This window comes from Cydia amplana, chromosome 5, assembly GCF_948474715.1.
Source record: "Cydia amplana chromosome 5, ilCydAmpl1.1, whole genome shotgun sequence".
NCBI lineage: Eukaryota > Metazoa > Arthropoda > Insecta > Lepidoptera > Tortricidae > Cydia > Cydia amplana.
The window spans coordinates 6343006-6363099 of record NC_086073.1 but is presented as its reverse complement, the minus strand read 5'-3'; the positions used below and the strand labels follow the sequence as shown (position 1 = coordinate 6363099).

At 39.4% G+C, this 20094-nt stretch overlaps 1 protein-coding gene across 1 annotated transcript in view; it reads right to left on the bottom strand.

Annotated features, from left to right (window-relative positions):
• The window catches only part of LOC134647873 (piezo-type mechanosensitive ion channel component), an 81557-nt gene that overhangs the window by 24586 nt on the left and 36877 nt on the right, over nt 1–20094 (bottom strand). The window contains exons 18-37 of the mRNA XM_063502224.1: nt 17698–17893; nt 16643–16819; nt 15948–16105; nt 15431–15563; nt 15033–15260; nt 14235–14470; nt 13169–13354; nt 12558–12747; nt 11809–11960; nt 10241–10404; nt 8871–8927; nt 8543–8584; nt 7649–7764; nt 6564–6683; nt 5060–5159; nt 4386–4543; nt 2919–2998; nt 2497–2556; nt 1955–2131; nt 190–334 (exon numbers count right to left, since the gene is read on the bottom strand). Of these exons, the coding sequence (XP_063358294.1) occupies nt 190–334; nt 1955–2131; nt 2497–2556; nt 2919–2998; nt 4386–4543; nt 5060–5159; nt 6564–6683; nt 7649–7764; nt 8543–8584; nt 8871–8927; nt 10241–10404; nt 11809–11960; nt 12558–12747; nt 13169–13354; nt 14235–14470; nt 15033–15260; nt 15431–15563; nt 15948–16105; nt 16643–16819; nt 17698–17893 (2875 nt within the window). The remainder of the gene's footprint in view (nt 1–189; nt 335–1954; nt 2132–2496; nt 2557–2918; nt 2999–4385; nt 4544–5059; nt 5160–6563; nt 6684–7648; nt 7765–8542; nt 8585–8870; nt 8928–10240; nt 10405–11808; nt 11961–12557; nt 12748–13168; nt 13355–14234; nt 14471–15032; nt 15261–15430; nt 15564–15947; nt 16106–16642; nt 16820–17697; nt 17894–20094) is intronic.

Below are 20094 nucleotides of genomic sequence, written 5' to 3'. Positions count from 1 at the left end.
ATTTGCTTTGCTCTAATCTTCTTAAACTCGATATCAGATAGCAAAAAACCGGCTGGTTTTAAATTTAATTTTGAAGATGAATTTTACAGTTTGAACCGTTCCAATAATTCTTTAATTGATCGGCAGTTTGTGAACCTACTTGGAAAATAAATATATATGTAATAGTGGAAAACCAGATAATAAACTAACCTGGTTTATGAAAACCATGATGTAGCAGACAATGTCGGTGTGCGCCAAGACGGCGAACCACAGCGCGTACGCGAGATGCAGGAACGGCGACCGGCCCTGCTTGAACATCGAGTCCTCTTGTTCCTCTAGTATCGTCAGGTCTTTGCTGCAATAGAACCAACATTATACAACTAGTTTTTAACAGTGCGTAGAACAGTAGCTATACTTCGTTTTTTTAGCATTAGAAATTTGGTAAACAATCTTGATGTGTCTTTTAATTGAAAAACACATTTTAAAAATAAGTTACGGTAAATATGTAACAATTATGAATCTAATACGATCTTTTACAGTCTTCTGCTTTCATAAGTAATAGTTATTGATTTTTAAAAAGTGTTTTTCAATTAAAAGACATGTCAAAATCGCTTATCTTCTTTCAAGTTCTTTCTAATGCTAAAAAAAACGAACTATAAGCGTCAGCTGGTTTGCTTATATGAAACCACATGAACATGTCTTATCTAAGAGCTTCAGGCCTGATTTCCTCCTACGCTGATGTTGCTGATATCGTTCGTTGGCGTCGCGTATGACACAGCAAAGTCCAGCAGAGAGAAACCGATCGCTGTACAGAACAGTCGTGTGCATACTTGGTTGGGAAAATCAACAGTAGAACATTAGGTACAGTCAGCAGCACTAGTCGCTAAGCGGGCCAGGTGTTCAAAATTACCTTGACACGCTCTTATTATCTTAACAATAAAGTCGCTTAGCAACTTCTGCTGCTGACTGTATATTCGCACAATCGACCCATAACAGTGTAGGAGGAAATTAAGTATGTAATAGAAAAAAGCAAACTCAACTGACATATTTGACGCCATGCCACTGGTGTCGAGTAGATTGTGATAGGTGGAAAAGGTAGGTTTAAAGTGTTATTTTGTAATTAGCAGCGTTTTATAGTAGAATTGGCTTGAAGTGTTTGGTGTTTATGTGTAGGTTTTTTTAGCTTAGACATTTGGAAACTTACCTGTTTGTATTACCTAGAAACATAGTAAACGACGAAAGCAGCGACACCTTGTGAGTATATATAATAAATAATAATAGTGGTAGGAAATACGACGAGTAGAATATAATATAGAAAATTCGATACATAGCCAAGCCCATCGCATACAACGTATAACAGTTGAACGAACTCGCGCTGTGACTTTTTTGAGTATATATTACGTTACATCCAATTTTGGCAAAAAATATTGACTCGACTTTTAAGGCTAAACCATTAACTACGGCCCTTCATTTCAGAATACGTTATGGATTTACATCAGTTTACCCGCAATTTATTAACGATTTTTGTAACAAATTAGAGATTATAAGTACAGTGGTTCGTTTATTGTCTTAGACCTCCCAGGGAGCATCAAAATCAAGGAAATTATCCAGAGCTATGGAGCAATCAGTAAAACCGTAGTCTCAGTAGGTGCCATGAGCAAATTAACGTCTTTCTCATGTATCATGTCGCTAAAAATAAAGAAGAGCTTTATCAAGTGAGTCACAGCACGAATTCCAACCCAGTAGACCAGTGGTTCCTAACCTTTTCAGTCCGGTCACCCCTATGACTACCTAGGGAACCGGATTTTACCCCTCCTCCCAAGGTAATAAAAAATAAAACGTGTACGTTTGTTGTATTGTTAAATTAGGTTAGCTTATTAACCCCTTAACTTGCTTGGTAACTCCGTAAAATACCAGTTTTACCCCCACGGGGTAATTACCCCCAGGTTAGGAACCACTGCAGTAGACACTACACCTCTCAGTAGTCTGCAAACTAAACGCGCTCTCGTGTTCGGACGTGTCGTCATCGTCGGAGTCTGTGTCGGAGAGCGGCGGCGAGGCGCGGCGCGACGGCGGCGTCGCGTCCAGCCCGCGCTCCATGCTCGGCGCCAGGATACGGATCTCCGGGACGCTTATATCGCTTAACTTACGGCTGTGAACACCACGCCACTTGTACTTGTATGCCAGATACCACGTAGCAATGTTTAACTCGACTATATCAACTTAGGTATATGCCTTTTCATTCAAGAGAAAATGTATGTCAGATGTTTTGTTTAAATTCTGAGCGCCACACAAATTACACTTTTGTCTGACAAATAATTTCAATTGGACTGGTAATAAACATATATAGATAAAGGATCTAATGATTTAATTTTTGACGCTAAGATCTCTATGAATCAAGTAACTAGTTATTTTGCAAATGCGAACTATTCGTTACAATTATTTTATAAATGAACACAATCGATTAATAATTATATATTAGTACATTGAATAAATACAAAAACATAATGTACAAACCCCATTTCCACATCCGGGGCGAGTAGATTGTTATCATAAGATTCCGGTTCCAAGTGCACACTAGGCCGCATGCAAAAACAAGACACTACTCACTAAATTACACTAACTATCATTATCTACTCTAAAACTATCTAAGCTAAGACTAAGTTCATTAGAGTTATTCACTAGTAATCATTTCACATGCACAAAAGCTCGAGCAGTAAGCTTTAAATTCAATTCAATTGCAATACTCTACCTGTTATCCTGTTACTACGACAATAGAGACGAACTGTTTTGAAACTCTTATTTTCATATTTCAAAACAGTTCAATCTTTAAAGTTAAACGACACTAAAATGACACATGACTAGAAATCAAAACGTACAAAACAACTACAATCTATAAAATTTTAGAAAAAAATGCTTAGAAAAAAAAATATACTCACGGATGTGCCAGGGTCTCCGGCAGGGGTTCCCAGATCATTTGCGATCCCTCACGAAGTCCGATACCAAAGCCTTCTTTTTCCTGGAAACGTATATTGTCGTTGAAATAATACAACTATCAAGTAAAAGTAATCGTAATGGAATAAAGTAACTTTAATTGTAACATTGATACAAATACCTAGTTTCAATATAACTAGTACTAACGGCAACATTGTTAACTAACTAATGTATCCGATCAAAAACATTACATGTAAAAAGGTGCAAGTCTCGCAACGCTTTTACTACAAAAAAGTTTTGAGATGTAATGTGAAACCAAGTCGGTTATTTTAATCAGTGCCAGGGGGTGTTAAAACCGTATCAATAAGATATCTTTAATTTGTAATATGTATAATGACTTGGCCATCGCACGGCTGCATAATGTCAAAAGGATCATCGTCACCTATTAAAAATAATTCTAATTGAACATAACACTAGCGCTAATTGCAGTTTGAGCATTACACACACGAGTACGGTACGAGTAAAGCATTATGTGCGATTGCCAAGTCATTATATGTATTACAAATTAAAGATATCTTATTGATACGGTTTTAACACCCCCTGGCACTGATTAAAATAACCGACTTGGTTTCACATTACATCTCAAAACTTTTTTGTAGTAAAAGCGTTGCGAGACTTGCACCTTTTTACATGTAATGTTTTTGATCGGATCTCATCTCTTTTTGTAGGCAGTCTTTCTTTTCGGGTACTCATACCCATACTATGTATACACATATCATAACTAAACATATCTTCATTCATACTCACATCGTACATCGTAGTGTACCTTTACTTTACCTACTATTTGTAGGAACTGCAACAGTAACTTTGTAATATCATATATTTATATGGGATTACAAACTTACTTATGCAGTTCTTAGATCTTTAAAACGTGACTGATATTGCAATATTTTTAGGTTTTCCCTTTATGTGGCCATTAAACCCTAACTCTGTACCAAATTTCAGCTCTCTGAGTTTATGGGAAGTACTAGTTCTATTCTGATGATCATGAGTGAGTGAGTGAGTATCATAAATGCGAAACTTTGCTTTCGCTTAACTTCGGAACTAAATGACCTACAGACTTGAAATTTTGGATTTTAAGTATGTGATTATAGCTTACTGGATGACGAAAATTTCTGCGTTCTGGGTCTTATGCAGAGGTTCTCAAATAGGGGCCTGAGAATGCGGCGAAATGGTTCCAGTAAAGGATGGTACGGCAGTGTTTGCTTCGCGCTCGACTTGGCGGGGGCACTGCCGTGCCCCCAGATTTGCGGCGTGGATCGGAGCGGCTAAGGCGCGCACAAATATCTGTAAACGCCTTTATTGTCAGGGCGTTAGAGTGCGTGTTTAGATATTGGGAACACCTTGGCCGCTCCGATATATCTGGTGGCGACTGTACAAAAGTATGCCTGTGACACTATTTTGGTAACTACCTTGAGTATCTTTTTCTCCATGGACAGAGCTCGCGAGACGTAGCGGTAGTCCCGGGAGTACCGCATGAGATGCCGCGTCGCCGTCACGAGGAAACTGGAGATGAACACCCACGCTGTGTTCAAGTAGCGCCGGCATTTGTCCACTATCGTTTCTTTCTCTATAAAAAAATAAAGTTGAAAACTTCAATAGTTTAATTAAACATTCACAAAAAAATTCGCGGACGAAAGTATAGGATGCACTAATTTAAAGGTATTTAACGCAATACATAGGTTGTAAGACTTATCCGTTGCTCTGACATAGGATCACAATAACTTAAACTCCCTAAAAAAATTCTGCGAGCGAAGTCGCTTCAATTTGACACTGGCAGTGTCGAATAAATTCGCTCTAAGTAGATCCTTTTAGTGGTAGTACCCCTGGTGGTAGTGGTGGTGGTGGTACCCCTAATCACATCACTGTTAGTACTCTAGTTATATTAATACTAGTTAGAGCGAAACTCACTAGATGGCATTTAAATCAATAAAGAAAAACTCAATGACATTACATGTAACAGTTTTTCGATCAGGTCACGTGTCCGTCTTACACTTCGTCTTACGCTGTCTCGAGTTTAACATTTTTTCCCCACCTCAAAAAGTGCATAGCGCCGCTAAAGAAGTTTTCATTTCAAAAAACGTACCGGGCTCCGGTGCGAAATCGTCTAGTTCTGAAACCCCGTCACCTTCTCGTTCTTGGTCCGTTAGGTCGCTTTTCTGCGCAACGCTCGGCTGTCGACGCACCTGCGTATAGTATATGTGATTAACAATTAACATACATGTATGACAATTCTTTGTACATTTAACGCCCCTGCACCATTCAACACACCCTCTGCCAACAAACTGTCCTGCAGTTTGGCAGAAAAAGAAATTGTACAAATAGGGTTTATTTCGCCTGAATAAATGTTTTTTATAACGATCCCGGAGTTCACCGGTTAAACCTGGAGTTACCATGGTTACCAGTACAATTTGACTCTGGGTTAACGGTTTAGCCCCGGGTTAGTAGAATGGTGCAAGTGGCGCTTAGGATTCTAAATTATAAACGGATTTTTTTTTGAGAAATAACTAGGTTATAAACGGAAAAACCGGCCAAGTGCAAGTCGGAGTCGCGCACGAAGGGTTCCGTACCATTACGCAAAAAACGGCAAAAAATCACGTTTGTCATCACGTTGTATGGAGCTTGTTTTAGTATTTGTTGTTATTGCGGCAACAGAAATACATCATCTGTGAAAATTTCAACTGTCTAGCTATCACGGTTCATGAGTTATAGCCTCAGACAGACAGACGGACAGCGGAGTCTTAGTAATAGGGTCCCGTTTTTACCCTTTGGGTACGGAGCTCTAAAACGTTTAATGTAAGTCGTTTTTAAAATGTCAATCAAATCTTTCTATCACTCTATTATTATGCCACTGAGGATCTGGATAATAACTTCAGCATGCCTAGCTTAGTTCAAATAATCACTATATATTTATATCTTTGTAGATATCATGCATCAAAATAATCTAAACCCAACCACCACCCAACATGCGCAAGTAACAAATAGGTACCCATTTAAGCATTACCCTTACTCTACTTACTTTTCGCATCCGATGAAGCACAAAGATCATGCAGGGAATCGTTGAATCTAACCAGACACGTGCTTCCAGGTATAACATGAAGTGCAACACATACCTACCTAAATATTGTTAATACGCCATATAAAATGATGATATTCATCATCATGTGATATTTGTTAGTAAACTTGTTTTTGTTTTTAAATCGTTCTTAAACCATAAATAAAATTTTAACGATAGAGGTCTTAATTATGCTGATTTTTCAAATAATCTACCCATTTTTCTCACTCAGAGACTGGTAATGCTCTCAGCGAAGAGTGTCAGCTTCTAGTCCGTCTTGACGCCGTCTATAGTCGGCTGGGCGAGCGTACACCAGTTATGATGATCTCGTGCGGGTCAGAGCGAGGAATGCTCCCGGCGGAGTTGCGACTGCTTCAGGTTCATCTTCATCGCCATTTGAAGTAGCCGTATGTTGTATACCTCATACGGGTAAGAGTGAGGAAATGCTCCCGAAAGAGGTGCCTGCTTCAAGTCCGTCTTGATGCCGCCAACAGTGGGCGAGCGTACTCGTACAGCGGACATGTGTATTGTTTACCTCGTGCGGGTACGAGTGGGGAATGGTCCCGGCGGAGAGGCGGCGCCGCGAGCGCACGGTCGGCATGGACGCGCGGCGCACCGCCTGCTTCAAGTCCGTCTTGATCGCCGTCGACAGTAGCTGCGCGAGCGTACGGTAGCGGGCAAGCAAAGTTATGAAAATAATTCACACGTTAAATTTTGAAAAATACCCAAAGTTTTGCCCGCTGCCTTTTTGAATAGGTAGGTACCGATACACAAAAAGTAAGTGCTGTATTATCTCCTGCCTGCTTCAATGCAGAAGTGGTTACTTTTCGCGACCCGACATCGAATATAGCGATACTTTGAACCACCAAGATAAAAAATAGTTAAAACGGACACGTCTGTGCAAAAGTTAACACAAAAATATGTAGGTTATTTAACATAAGCAGCACATAGGCGAATGTAATCTGGTTTACAGATACCCAAACAAACATCCAGGGACTAATCAAAATGTCTCTAAAACAATTATATTTTAGAGGATTTAAACATGCTGATATCAACCATTCCACATGGAAACTTATCTATGAACTGTAGAATTCCACTCGGGCTGTAAAAGCATGCTCTTTTATAACCAATTCACCGCACACAATACATACACAATTTAAATACCCAAATTACTCCACCAATTTAACTATTCTTGCAAATCGCTATTGGCAATAGGCAGGTTCATAGGAAGCGACCGGCCTCGCAGAATCGCCTCAAGCGTTTACTGTGACAATTTTGTCATGTGAGGCTGTCATGCGTCAGTAGTAAGAAAAGTCTAGTGTCTAAACCATTGAGCAAGACCGAGCGGATGGCTCGGCCTAAATGACCGAGAATTTGCCTCACATGGCGGCCTCGCCCGGCTAAACACGACAAATAGCATACCTTATTATCTATATACTAGCATAGATTCAGCCTACTATCAAAATCTTAGCGAAAGCTAATTTTGACGTGTTTGCTACATATAGCATAGTTGAGCCATTAATTTGTAATGTTAGTCGCTTCAATATGCTAGTACTATGTACTGTTTTTGTAACCAATGTGGTCGGCGTCACAGATCAAAACATATTACAAGTTACGTACCTTGCCCAAGCCCATTTCCTTGGGCGCGTCCTCGTCTTCGCTTGACTCTTCCTCCTTCAGAGGAACCTCGGTGTCATCGAAGTCGTCGAACATGTAGTAGTCTCCCGACCGAACAGCTATACAGAAAAAACTGTTTAGTATAGTCAAATAATAAAGTTTAAAATAACCGAAAGCTCCCATTGTATTGTTAGGTAATGTAACTCAAATTGGTTGTTTTAGACTATTTACACGACTGCCCAAAAAAAAGAGTGTATTGTTTAGTTCAAATGTTAAACCAAAAGAAAGCGAAATATCCTTTGATTACAAAGAATGGGTATTTTTATGTGCATTGGCAGATAACAAAAAGTGCTTATACCGAACGCAACGTGAAAAAATACATCGATATACCGAAATATAAAAAGCATATTTGCATTGCAATATGTATGTATAATCCGCCTAAACTTAACATTCAATAAAAAAAATTAATCATCAGGGACGCATCCAGGCAAGTTGATATTTATTGATATACGTTGTTTAGTCATTAGTCTTTTAATCATTCTCAGCAAGTTATCTATCCCATAAATTCGTCCCTGATGAACATTTACATAGCAGACACAAAGTGACACAGACAAACACAGGACAACAACAAAACACAATCACAGTGCACGATAATAAGTGGCATACACATGCGGGCATGCAGTCTAATAAACACATGCAAAGCAACAACTAGTGGGTGGCGCATTCTGTCTTAGTTATTATATTTACAACATTTACAAAACGAATCATAATCCCAGTAGACATATAATCAAGACAGCCCCCGCCAAAAGTTCCAACTTGCCTAAATACCGTCAGTAGAAGCTAGAGATTAGTGAAGCGAACACAGGTTACACGCGATAGACGGAGGCTAAACGTTACCCCTCTGATGGCTGGTCGGCTGCTTATACGGCCCCTCGGGCGCTACAAGAATAAAGCACACCTCAACACCACAAGTCACACACCACGGAATGATCAGAGCTATGTCGCTCACAGGCTGTAGGGTCCAAATCGAAAAATAACACCAAAAACGATACAGGGAGCTGTTATTTAAGCGCGCTTCTTGAAAATTATTTAATGACAGAAACAGATTCTCATGATTCTTACAGCTAAATCTCGTTTACCACTGTGCGCGAATTAGTATATGAGACATTTTTTGTGCAAAGGAGACAATCACCTTCCACACCAGCTAAAAAGGTTTCAGATATACCTTTAAACCTGTTTGTGTGTATCCGTCGCTCATATAGAGGACGCTCACTTTCTAATCCTAATAAAAGAAAAGATATAATTAACACGTAGACCAGAAAATGCTTTACATTATATACAAGGTGACACACCAATACGCAACTAGAGGTGCTTTTAAATTTAGAAACGTTACACGTATGATGAGAGTTGGGCTCGGCGCGGCTCGACTGCGATATGAGTGAGGTGCGCAGGAGGCTCGGGCTGGCTACTGTATGGCGGCGACGAATCGGAGGGGGGGAGAAGACAGGGTAGGATTCTTCCGGGCTTTGAGCACGGGGGAGGAGATCGGAGGACGGGGGGGATTCGAAGGAAATTCGGCGCGGTTCCAAGTATGCGTCTAGGGATACGGTCATCAAGGCGGAGGAAGGCGACGGCGGGCCGCCTTGGGAACTGGTGGGAGGGGGCAGGGCGGGGAGCGTGAGGGGGCGGGGGACTGGCGGCGGGGTGTGGACTCTCGACGGGGGCGCGGAGGGCTCGCTGAGGGGGGTGTGGAAGCCGCGGGGGGAGGCGGGGCTGTCGGGTGTGTGGTAGCCGCGCGAGTCCGAGTCGCCGCGCACCAGCGGCACCGCCTCCGTGTCGCCCGGCTGCGTGTCCGAGTCCTCCTCTATGCACGGTTAGCGGGATGGAATGGAACAACATTCACCGTTTCCATAACAAGATACGTAATAATTCATTCCAATTCGTTTTTACGTAGGTAGATTCCATGTGGAATAAGCTGCGTTTAGAAGTCAATTATGGACTCAATAAATACCTACCTAAGTTTTGCGATAACCCATTTCCGTTATATAGGTATTATATTTTGATTTATTTTCATTTCTTTTTAATTTCAATTAATTTATTTATCTCTGATTTCTATACTTTGATTTATATACTATACAATGTCATTGACATTGTATAGTATATAGAGCATAATACTAACAATATTTTATAAATCATAGTCGCAAGTACTAACAAAAATGATCTCAGATGGTCCTTAAATAAATGATAATTGAAAATTTAAATTTTACCTAATATGTAATCGTTTCAATACTTCACATTTTCTGCAAGTCGTTCAAGAATTATTCATATTTGTTGTTTTACATATTATAACCATTCAAAACCAGCAGGATTCAGGAAGTGTACATATTACCTAGTGCCTGCGCATTTTGTTGAAAGAAGAAATATGCACTTTTTAATTTAGTTTCATCATTATTAATACAATATGTGACATCTTGCATATTGGTTCGTGAATTTTGTGTATTTGATTAAGGTCATCGGTTTACATTTCAAGTACATTCAATATTCGGAGAGTATTTTTAAGATACTTTTAATAAATATGTAATCATAATACCTTACCTCGATCATGGTGTTTCGGGTCCTTGTGCAAAACCCCGTGGATCTTTTTCTGGTTGGCTTTTATTCTCTCCATCTTCACTTTGATCTTTTCTAATATCCTGATTTCCTGGTCCTCTTGGAGATGCATTTGTTTTTGTCGCAGCTCTTCAATAAGCTCGGCTCCTCTGTAAAGACAGTGGTTCAAGCCATCTCATTATACCTCTCTTCTTCTTTAATTTTTAGTAATTAACATTTTTTTTTTTTTATTGTTCAGAACACATACAGTCATGAATAACAAATATAGATAAGATTACAAAATATGTAAAAAAAGACCTGGAGGTTCATAATGTAAACATGTAAACATCAACTGATACAAAAGCGTTTTTGCGAAAAGAAACTAAGTAAAACATAGCTAATAATACTAACTAATATACTACTACTTATACTGATAATTTATGTTATTAACAACAGTTTGGATCTCGTATGTTCTTTTAAAACAGGAAGAAAGTGCATAAATGGATCGATGTCACAGAAATAATCATTATAGTTTTTTGATACTCGTTTGAAAAAAGTATGCCTAGAATAGTTAGTACGTGCGAAACTCACATTAAACAAATTACGAGGACGTAAGGAGCGATGCGGTACATTAAACATAATATTTTGTAGCAAATTTGGGCAATTGATTTCATTTTTTAAGATTTTGAAGAAGAAAATTGTATCTAAAAAGAGTCTTCTATTACAAAGCGAAATCATATTGAAATGTTTGGCTGACTTGGCTGAGGATTCCAGAGGAGTACCGGAGTAACATAGTTTTTAAGTTTATACATAAGTTACTAATAACGCTATGGATCAATGATCAGGGGCCTATTTCTCGAACGGTATTAGACTAATATTATTAGTCCACGAACTGTCAAATCGTATGGGTTACTATGGCAACACACTAATAATATTAGACTAATATCGTTTGAGAAATAGGCCCCTGAAATAAACATTTTTTTAATATGTGATATCAATCAAAATTAATGTCTGACTCACTGTAATATATACCTAACTGAGCATAGGTACTCGTAGGTGAAGTCATTGACAAATCTGAACACTTTATTCTCAGGAGAGTAAGAATGTGTTGTGTGTAGACCTGGGGCCTTTTTCTCGAACGGTATTAGTCTAATATTATTAGTATGTTGCCATGGTAACCCATACGACTTGACAGTTCGTGGACAAATAATATTAGTCTAATACCTTTCGAGAAATGGGTCCCTGGGGCCTATTTCTCAAACGGTATTAGTCTAATATTATTAGTGTGTTGCCATAGTAACCTATACGATTTGACAGTTCGTAGATTAATAATATTAGTCTAATACCCAGAATGGAGGAGGAGGTGGAGGAGGTTCGAGAAATAGGCCCCTGGTCTTCACACCTCGCCCCTTTAACCACTTTTCTCGCTGACTGTACAGTCGAGACTGTATAAATATGTAGACATTTTTTCATCTTATTGCAATGTATATGACACTGTACGATTGTGAACCCGTATACCTACATGTTTATGAACTCGACTGTACCTGCTAGTATTTAAAATTATAAAAGGTTACCTGGACGCTAGAACGGTGGTAGCCTTGCTCTCATCTATAACTCTGTAGAAGTAGTAACTGTGGAAGAGTCTCCGCTGCAATATTAGGAAGGCGAAGCACACGCCGTCCCAAGCCAGCCCGATGTCTTCTTGAGGTACTTTGCATTTTGAGTCCTAGAATAACAATAATTAGGACACATTATGGCTTCGATTTCGTCCACTCCTCCCAAACGGCATGTACACGGGAAAGACATACTGTGAAATTTTAGACCTGATCCCAAGAATTGACGTAGGTAGTCGAGTAGAATTGTTTTTACGAAAGAGACTGTCTGGCATGAGTTGCGTTCTCAAGATGTATGGAGTCGCGTGAGAACGCAACTCATGCCAGACCGCCTGATCTTACAACTCAAAAGGGGAAACTATTTCTTACTGAAATTAGACTGGTTTCCTCACGATGTTTACCCTATTATACTTACTTTACTCTTTGATGTTTACCCTCATCAGAGTCTACCTTGTAAATAAAGAAGATTGAATTAAAACATGCGAGGAAGGCGGTGTTGTATGGAGGTTGTCAGTCTTAAATATATTTACCAATATTTCCTCTCATCGAAAAACGTGTAATGGTAATAAGGTATTGATATTTTATGAGTTACGGAAATATCCTAGGTACGAGCCTAGTTTTGAATCATAAATAAAAGTCGTAAGCCTTGCCGCTAGGCTACTTAACTCCTCCTCTAAATAACTAATAGTCAACTGAAAAATATATATTACCGTAATAGGAGTCGGCATCTTAATATAAGTTCCAAGGGTGCCAGTAAACTTGTCCACGCAGCCTATACCCAGCAGTTGCACCAACCAACAGGCGTGCAGTTGCGTCGTCTCGCGGAAAAGGCAACCCGGGATTTGGAGTATCACCTTTATCGCCACTACGGACACGTTGTAGCGAAGGAGCCATGACCACCTGTAAGTTTTAACAAATTAACGTAATCAGTAAAATAAGTTTCGATAAATTGAGGACATAAAACACGACATAAGTAATAATAAAACTAATATACCGTAAGTAAAATAACATTTAAGGATCAGAACGCCCGTTATAACTATAGCTGGGCGAAGCATTCCCATTTTTATATCAGAGCGCAGTGTACAATTTAGTGTTTTAACCCTGTACAATTTACGAGTAGTAGGTTTTGTAAATGCTTATGCGGCAATTAGGTTATCAAGCGCTAACGCTGGTTACCATAAAACCTATGGCTCCGTACAGCGTCATGTACACCAGTTCTCAAATTAACCTTGTGTTCTACCTCACGCGTCTAATTAAGATTATTCCTTTGTCTATCCTAAAACCTTTATAAAACAAACAATCAAATTAACACTAAGCTTACCATTGTAAAATAGCCTGCTTCGGTCTCAAATAGAAGTCCGTCCCCTGCCACAGGAATATGAACGAGCCGATGAGGTACCCCATCGAGAACAGATTGACGCGGTTCGTGCCCGTCAGGAACATGATGGCCAGGGTAACCCACAGCATGCCCAGGAACACCATGCGCTTTAGGACGTCTAGCCAAGTGCTGGTTGGAAAAAAAAAATAAAAATAAAGTGGCACTATTTGTGGTGCTGTGAACAAATGAATATGGATTTGAAAATTTAGATTACAAATGTCTTCTGAAACCGATTAGTAAACGTTGTTAAGGCTTCTCCTCGCTCCCCGCAAACTGGATATGTGGTCAGCAAACAGAAACAAAATCCAACTCTAAATTTTAATTTTCAGTAGGTATAGTTTTTACACTACCAAATTTAGTGCCCTGGAATTTGAAGGGTAAATATAGTACTATATATATATATATAAGTAATCTCGCTATTTAATCCATCCGGATAGGTCTTTAGTCTGAACACAGGCAAATAAAACTTTATCTATATGTAGTTCTGCACCCGACAACTCCAAGGAAGTCCGGCAAAGGGTTGACGAAGCTCGGCGTCTCCCAGTCCTGCCCTATATCCTAGCTATATCCGCCCGGACACTCCTCGCTCCTTCTTTATAGTCTGAACACACCAAGTTGTCGGGACATCTCAATTAAAAACTTTATCCATACGTAATACTATACCCGACAACTCCAAGGAAGTCCGGCACAGGATTGACGAAGCTCGGTGTCTCCCAGTCTTGCCCTATATCCTCGCTATATCCGCCCGGACACTCCTCGCTCCTTCTTTATAGTCTGAACACACGAAGTTGTCGGGACTTCGCAATTAAAAACTTTATCCATATGTAATACTATACCCGACAACTCCAAGGAAGTCCGGCACAGGATTGACGAAGCTCAGCGTCTCCCAGTCTTGCCCTATATCCTAGCTATATCCGCCCGGACACTCCTCGCTCCTTCTTTATAGTCTGAACACAGGAAGTTGTCGGGACTTCGCAATTAAAAACTGTATCCATACGTAATACTATACCCGACAACTCCAAGGAAGTCCGGCACAGGATTGACGAAGCTCGGCGTCTCCCAGTCCTGCCCTATATCCTCGCTATTCGACCCGCCCGGATACTCCTCGCCCTTCCGTTCGAGTCTGAACACACGAAGTTGTCGCGACGCGAACACCAACAGGCAGAAGTCGAACACGAGCTTGGTGGCGTGCGGCGGACTGTCAGCGTATGGGAGGAACAGGAACGTTCGGAGGTCCTTATCGCTCTGAAAATAACCACAGAAGTGAGAACCCGTATTTACAACCAAGTTCCATTGTAATCAAGCTAAAACTAGGTACCTACATATTTATAGTAACTTTGCGCCGAGACATTACCTCACGTGCGAGAAAATGCTCGTTCCTTTCTATTTTATACAGTTAGAAAAAAACTGGTACTTTATGTCGCTCGCCGGAAACTGTCGCGGCGTACGCATGCTACAGGCAAGTCCTACACAGCCATCGATGTCAATTATCATTGTGATATCATTGGCTGTATAGTACATGAGTCTTCTTTTAGCTTTAAGTGTAAGGCCTGAGTGGACGCTCGAAGCGGAGCGTTCGGCGGGGCGTGCAGCGTGGCGTCGGGCTCACAAGTAATTTGAGCAGCGTGCACTAAGGCCGCTCCTATACGCTTGCATTTGTTTAACATGCACGCCGCACGCCCCGCCCCGCTGCACGCCCAACTCGAGCGTCTACTCAGGTCTTACACTTGGTCATATTTCGAGTTAAGTCTTCATGAGTATGATACAAAAATCGCACTTTAAACAATTGTAATGTATTTGTACTCACAGCAGTATCCGTTCCCCATGGATAAGTGATGCAGAACTGCGGCAGGAATCCAACCGCTATCATGTACTGTATAGGCACCAGGATCGTGATGAACACAGTGAAAGCCGCCCACACCCGCGCCTGGCTCGGTCTCTTTAATGACACCAGGAGTAGCAGCCAGAAGGAGTACAGTATTGCGTATACGTCCATACGCGATCCTATTACACCTATTAAGCATATTAGGGTCACCTGCCAAACAAAAATGTAAATCCAAGTAAGCAAATTTTATTAGGAAAACCATATAGTAGAGAAATATGCATTAAGAAGACTTGTATGATTCATATTAAAAACCAAAGGTGTTAGGGTTATCTCTTTCTCTAGTTAAGATTAACGGTATTCGAGTATTTTATTTTTATTACCTCAACACCGAACTTGTAAAAACCATAGTTGATCATGTACTTTGCGCAGTGAACCAAATTTATGTCAGCCTCCTTGCGCGTGACCTCGGGAAACAGAAGCTTCTCTTGTTGATTGGATATCCATCCTTGATCCCTGTTATCATAAAACACATGTATACCAGTTAATAAAAACTATACTCCGTCAATAGGTGTTTTCTTTTGTTTCAATCTTCCGCTATTTAAAGACGATATAAAATGGGACATATATGTCACCTGGTTAAAAAAAATCTCAGTTGACAACTCATTTATCAAAATTTGCTCAATGATTTTAGCGCTCAGATGAAACACACGAAATGGGAACACAGACCTTCATAGATTTTTAAAACCCTTAGCGTATTTGGGTCGAACTGCATATTGAATAGATGTTCAGGTCCCGAACAATGCCAATCGGTAGGAATCGAGTTCTAATGACACCCCGTCAATGATAGGTTTCACCACACACATATCTAGGATACAATACTAGATATACGATACAAACCTCTTTGTTTGCTGTCGGTACGTGACTAGAGAATGGAATGTGAACACGACTATAAGCCCTATGTAGTCTTTAAGCAGCACCGCCAAGTTCCTATTTTTAGTAAAACCGAGCCATTCTGCGTTGTTATACGTAGTTTCCTTTGATTCGTTATAATAGCTCTGAAATAAAAGTACGTTTTAAACATATAGACGTATTAATGCCTGAACTTGTAGGGTCTAAATTTGCCAACCAAAAAACGACCTTGGAGTTTCATATTTAGAATTTAATTTTGATTCTCTTTGTTGGCCTGTTATTGAGTTGGTTGGAGGCCAACAGTTAAGATGCGTTACTAGACTAAACGATCGGGAATAAGAGATGTAATCTAGATGGTGTTATATTCTAGAAACATTCTAGACTAGTATTTTTTATACAAATTTTTTTCATGTTTGACGATCCTTTTGTGAAATTCTTAAATTTGTGTTAAATTTGATTTGTATAATAATCCAATATTATTATGGAATAATAACATCAATAAATTGCTCTGATAATTAGCTTAAGATAATATATAAGTATGTTACGATTCATAAGTGCTTGTTGCTAGGCCTACACTAGTACTACTACTACTAAAATAAATAACGTAAGACTTCTATTTATACATATTTATATAGTCAAGCCATCTAGTAAACTCAAAGTTTCAGAGATATTCGTATACTTACAGTACAGTTGACATCAAACAGACTAGGCCGGATGTATTCTATTTGGTAAACCATCTTGGCCATAAAGTAAACTGTGATAAGTGTGGATATGAAGAGAATGATGATGCGCTGTTTCTTAGCGTTGAGTAGTAGTGCTGGGGTTACTATAAGCATTATTGGTACGTGCATAGCGCACACCTGTAAGACGAACAAACATAATGTAATATTACACACGGTTGCTGCGTCGCCAGTTCCTTTTTCTTTGAACTTGGCTGGACACGCTACCGCGTGTCTAGATATGTAAGAAGGTATAGTTATGTCGATAGGACATCACAGAGTCCATCTAAGCTAACTATGCACCGAACATGACTATAGTTCGTTTTTTTAGCATTAGAAAGAAGGTAAGCGATCTTGACATGCCTTTTAATTGAAAAACGCTTTTTTTTGATCAGTAACTTATACTTATGAAAGCAGAAGAATATAAATGATCGTATTAGATTCATAATTGTTACATATTTGCCGTGACTTATTTTTAAAACATGTTTTTCAATTAAAAGACACATCAAGATTGTTTACCTTTTTTCTAATGCTAAAAAAAAACGAACTATAACAGACCAAAGTGAGGGCTATTGTGCTGCCCTCTACTGCACACTCCCTAAAGGTTTTATAAAAATCCAAAGTGTGGAAACTGTGGAATAATAAATACGTATCTAATATTATAATTATATCGGGTCAAATCAGTTAAAGAGCGCCAGCCACAAAATTGCATGGCCGTTTTATGAATCCATTTACCAATCACACAACACATGGGGCCGTACAGCGCCATCTACTTCAGCTGTCAAACTCCGAGGACTTGGACTTTACTACTCTTTTACAATCACTACATAGTATAAAACAAAGTCGCTTACAGCTGTCTGTCTGTATGTCTGTATGCTTAGATCTTTAAAACTACGCAACGGATTTTGATGCGTTTTTTTTTAATAGAGTGATTCAAGAGAAAGGTTTATGTATAATTTGTTAACCCGTGCGAAGCCGGGGCGGGTCGCTAGTAAATAACTCTTATAATATCAACTTACCCGCATAACGCAAACCAGAGTGAGCGACAGGAACACAACTTTAGTGAGGTGCAAGTACATGTACATGAAGAGGTAGTCGACCCACACGTACAGGCCGGCCTTGAAGGAGGCGCACCTCCCCGCGAACCACTGCCGGAACGGCGTGGAGCGGGGCTCCGTGATCGTGGGAGCGTACGATCGCGACCGAGATGGTTTCCTGTACAAAAGTACTTCTTTAACCTTGACATTTCCATAGAGAAAAAAATACATAGAGTGCTCACTCCATACATCAGTTTTAGTACCAAAAAGACTATTAGCATCTAGCATCTAGCATCGAGTAGCGGAACTATTAGTACTGCTACTTGACAATAGATGTAGCCACCGACACTGACCATCCAGCCTCTAGACATAGCATAGTCGCGCTACCCCCTCTGCCTCACATACGGTAGCGTTACTCCATCTTCGAGTCACGCCTACACCGCTTACTTCAGTCGGCGGACCGGGCTCGGTCTAGAAACTTCGGTAGCTCGAAGAAGTTTTTGCTATCAAAAATGCATTATTGTTGTGTCAAATTGTGTGGCAAGAACACTAAAAACTCTGGTGTACAAAAAAATGGCATTTCATTTCACAGGTAAGCCGATTTTTTAGAGAGTTGGATAAAAAAATATTTTAATTTAAGCGTCTCATCAAATTTGACAGCGCTTGAAACTCGATGACGTCTTTTAAGAAAGTCTCTTTCTATCGCGCTGCATCCGTATACATCCTTTCTTGTCTTTTATTACGTGACATTCCTAAGCCCAAACTAGTGATGTCCATATCCATAGAATGTGATTGTTTACTATTGACAATTCAAATCGCATAGGTATTTGCGAAAAATTCACTATAAAACAAATAAATAATATGAGAATTACACTCACGGTCAGGTACCAATTTTCCCTTGAACATAAACGATATTGTCAATTCAGCACTACATAGGTACTCGTATTACTTTTAGCGATTATAAAAACATTGCAAAAATTAATCACAAGACCAATTTTATACAAAAACACACGGTTGCAATTTAAAATGCATTATTTTGATTCCATTTTTGTTGAGAATAGTGGGCGCCGGTTTAACTTTTTAATTTTTGCTTTTTTTCTGTGTACGACTGCCAACATGGCAATGATACCTACTTGAACATTCGGCCAAATAATTTAAACCTCATTTAGGGCCACTTGCACCATTCCACTAACCCAGGGTTAACCGGTTAAACCTGGAGTTACCATGGTTACCAGTACAATTTGACACTGGGTTAGCGGTTTACCCGGTTAACCTCGTGTTAGTGGGATGGTGCAAGTGGCGCTTAGTTAGATTATGTTAAATAACATTTCATTTACATAATAACAAATAAATATTTGATTTAAACCATGTAATAACTCTTAATAGAATTATACAGGATGTTTTTAATGGGTGGGTATAGTAGGATACCGCGAATACAGGGTGGATTTTCTTTTTGGCTCAGTGAGGGCAGCTACCAGATCCCGTACTGCTACGAGAAAACGGTCTTAAGAGACCTTCCCTCGATTTTAAATTAATGAAGATTGGCATTTACAGATTTTGGAAAAAACATACAGGATACGAGATAAAGGTCATTTTTGACAAACTTTTTTTTTATGCCAATCGATCCCATTCCTATTGAGCATCAAAAGCTTGTATGGAAGCAAAAAAAAAATTCCGGCTAGAAAAGCCACAAATCGAGGAAAACTTTTCCCATAATATTTGAATGAAAATGAAAACTTTTTTTTTTACATGCTACTTTTGTATGCCAATCGATTCCATTCCTATCCAGTACCAATAGTTTCCTAGGGGTCGACTTACGGTAATGTACTAAAAAGCCACAAATTGAAGAAAACTTATCCATACATTTACTATGGAGAAAACGTGAAATTTAATTCACAGTTTTCTATCTGGCCAATCAGTCCTGTCCTGTTACATTTAAGAACCATAATACTGTATGAAGACATTGCTGTACGAATGATTGGCGAGGTAGAAAATTGTGAATAAAATTTCACATTTTCTCCATAGTAAATGTATGGAAAAAGTTTTTATTAATTTGTGGCTTTTTAGTACATTACCGTAAGTCGACCCCTAGGAAACTATTGATACTGGATAGGACTGGAATCGATTGGCATACAAAAGTAGCATGTGAAAAATAAAAGTTTTCATTTTCATTCAAATATTATGGGAAAAATTTTCCTCGATTTGTAAAAAAAAAAAAAAAAATTTTTTTTTGCTTCCATACAAGCTTTTGATCCTCAATAGGAATGGGATCTAATTTGAAATCGAGGGAAGGTCTCCTAAGACCGTTTTCTCGTAGCAGTACGGGATCTGGTAGCTGCCCTCACTGAGCCAAAAAGAAAATTCACCCTGTATATAAAG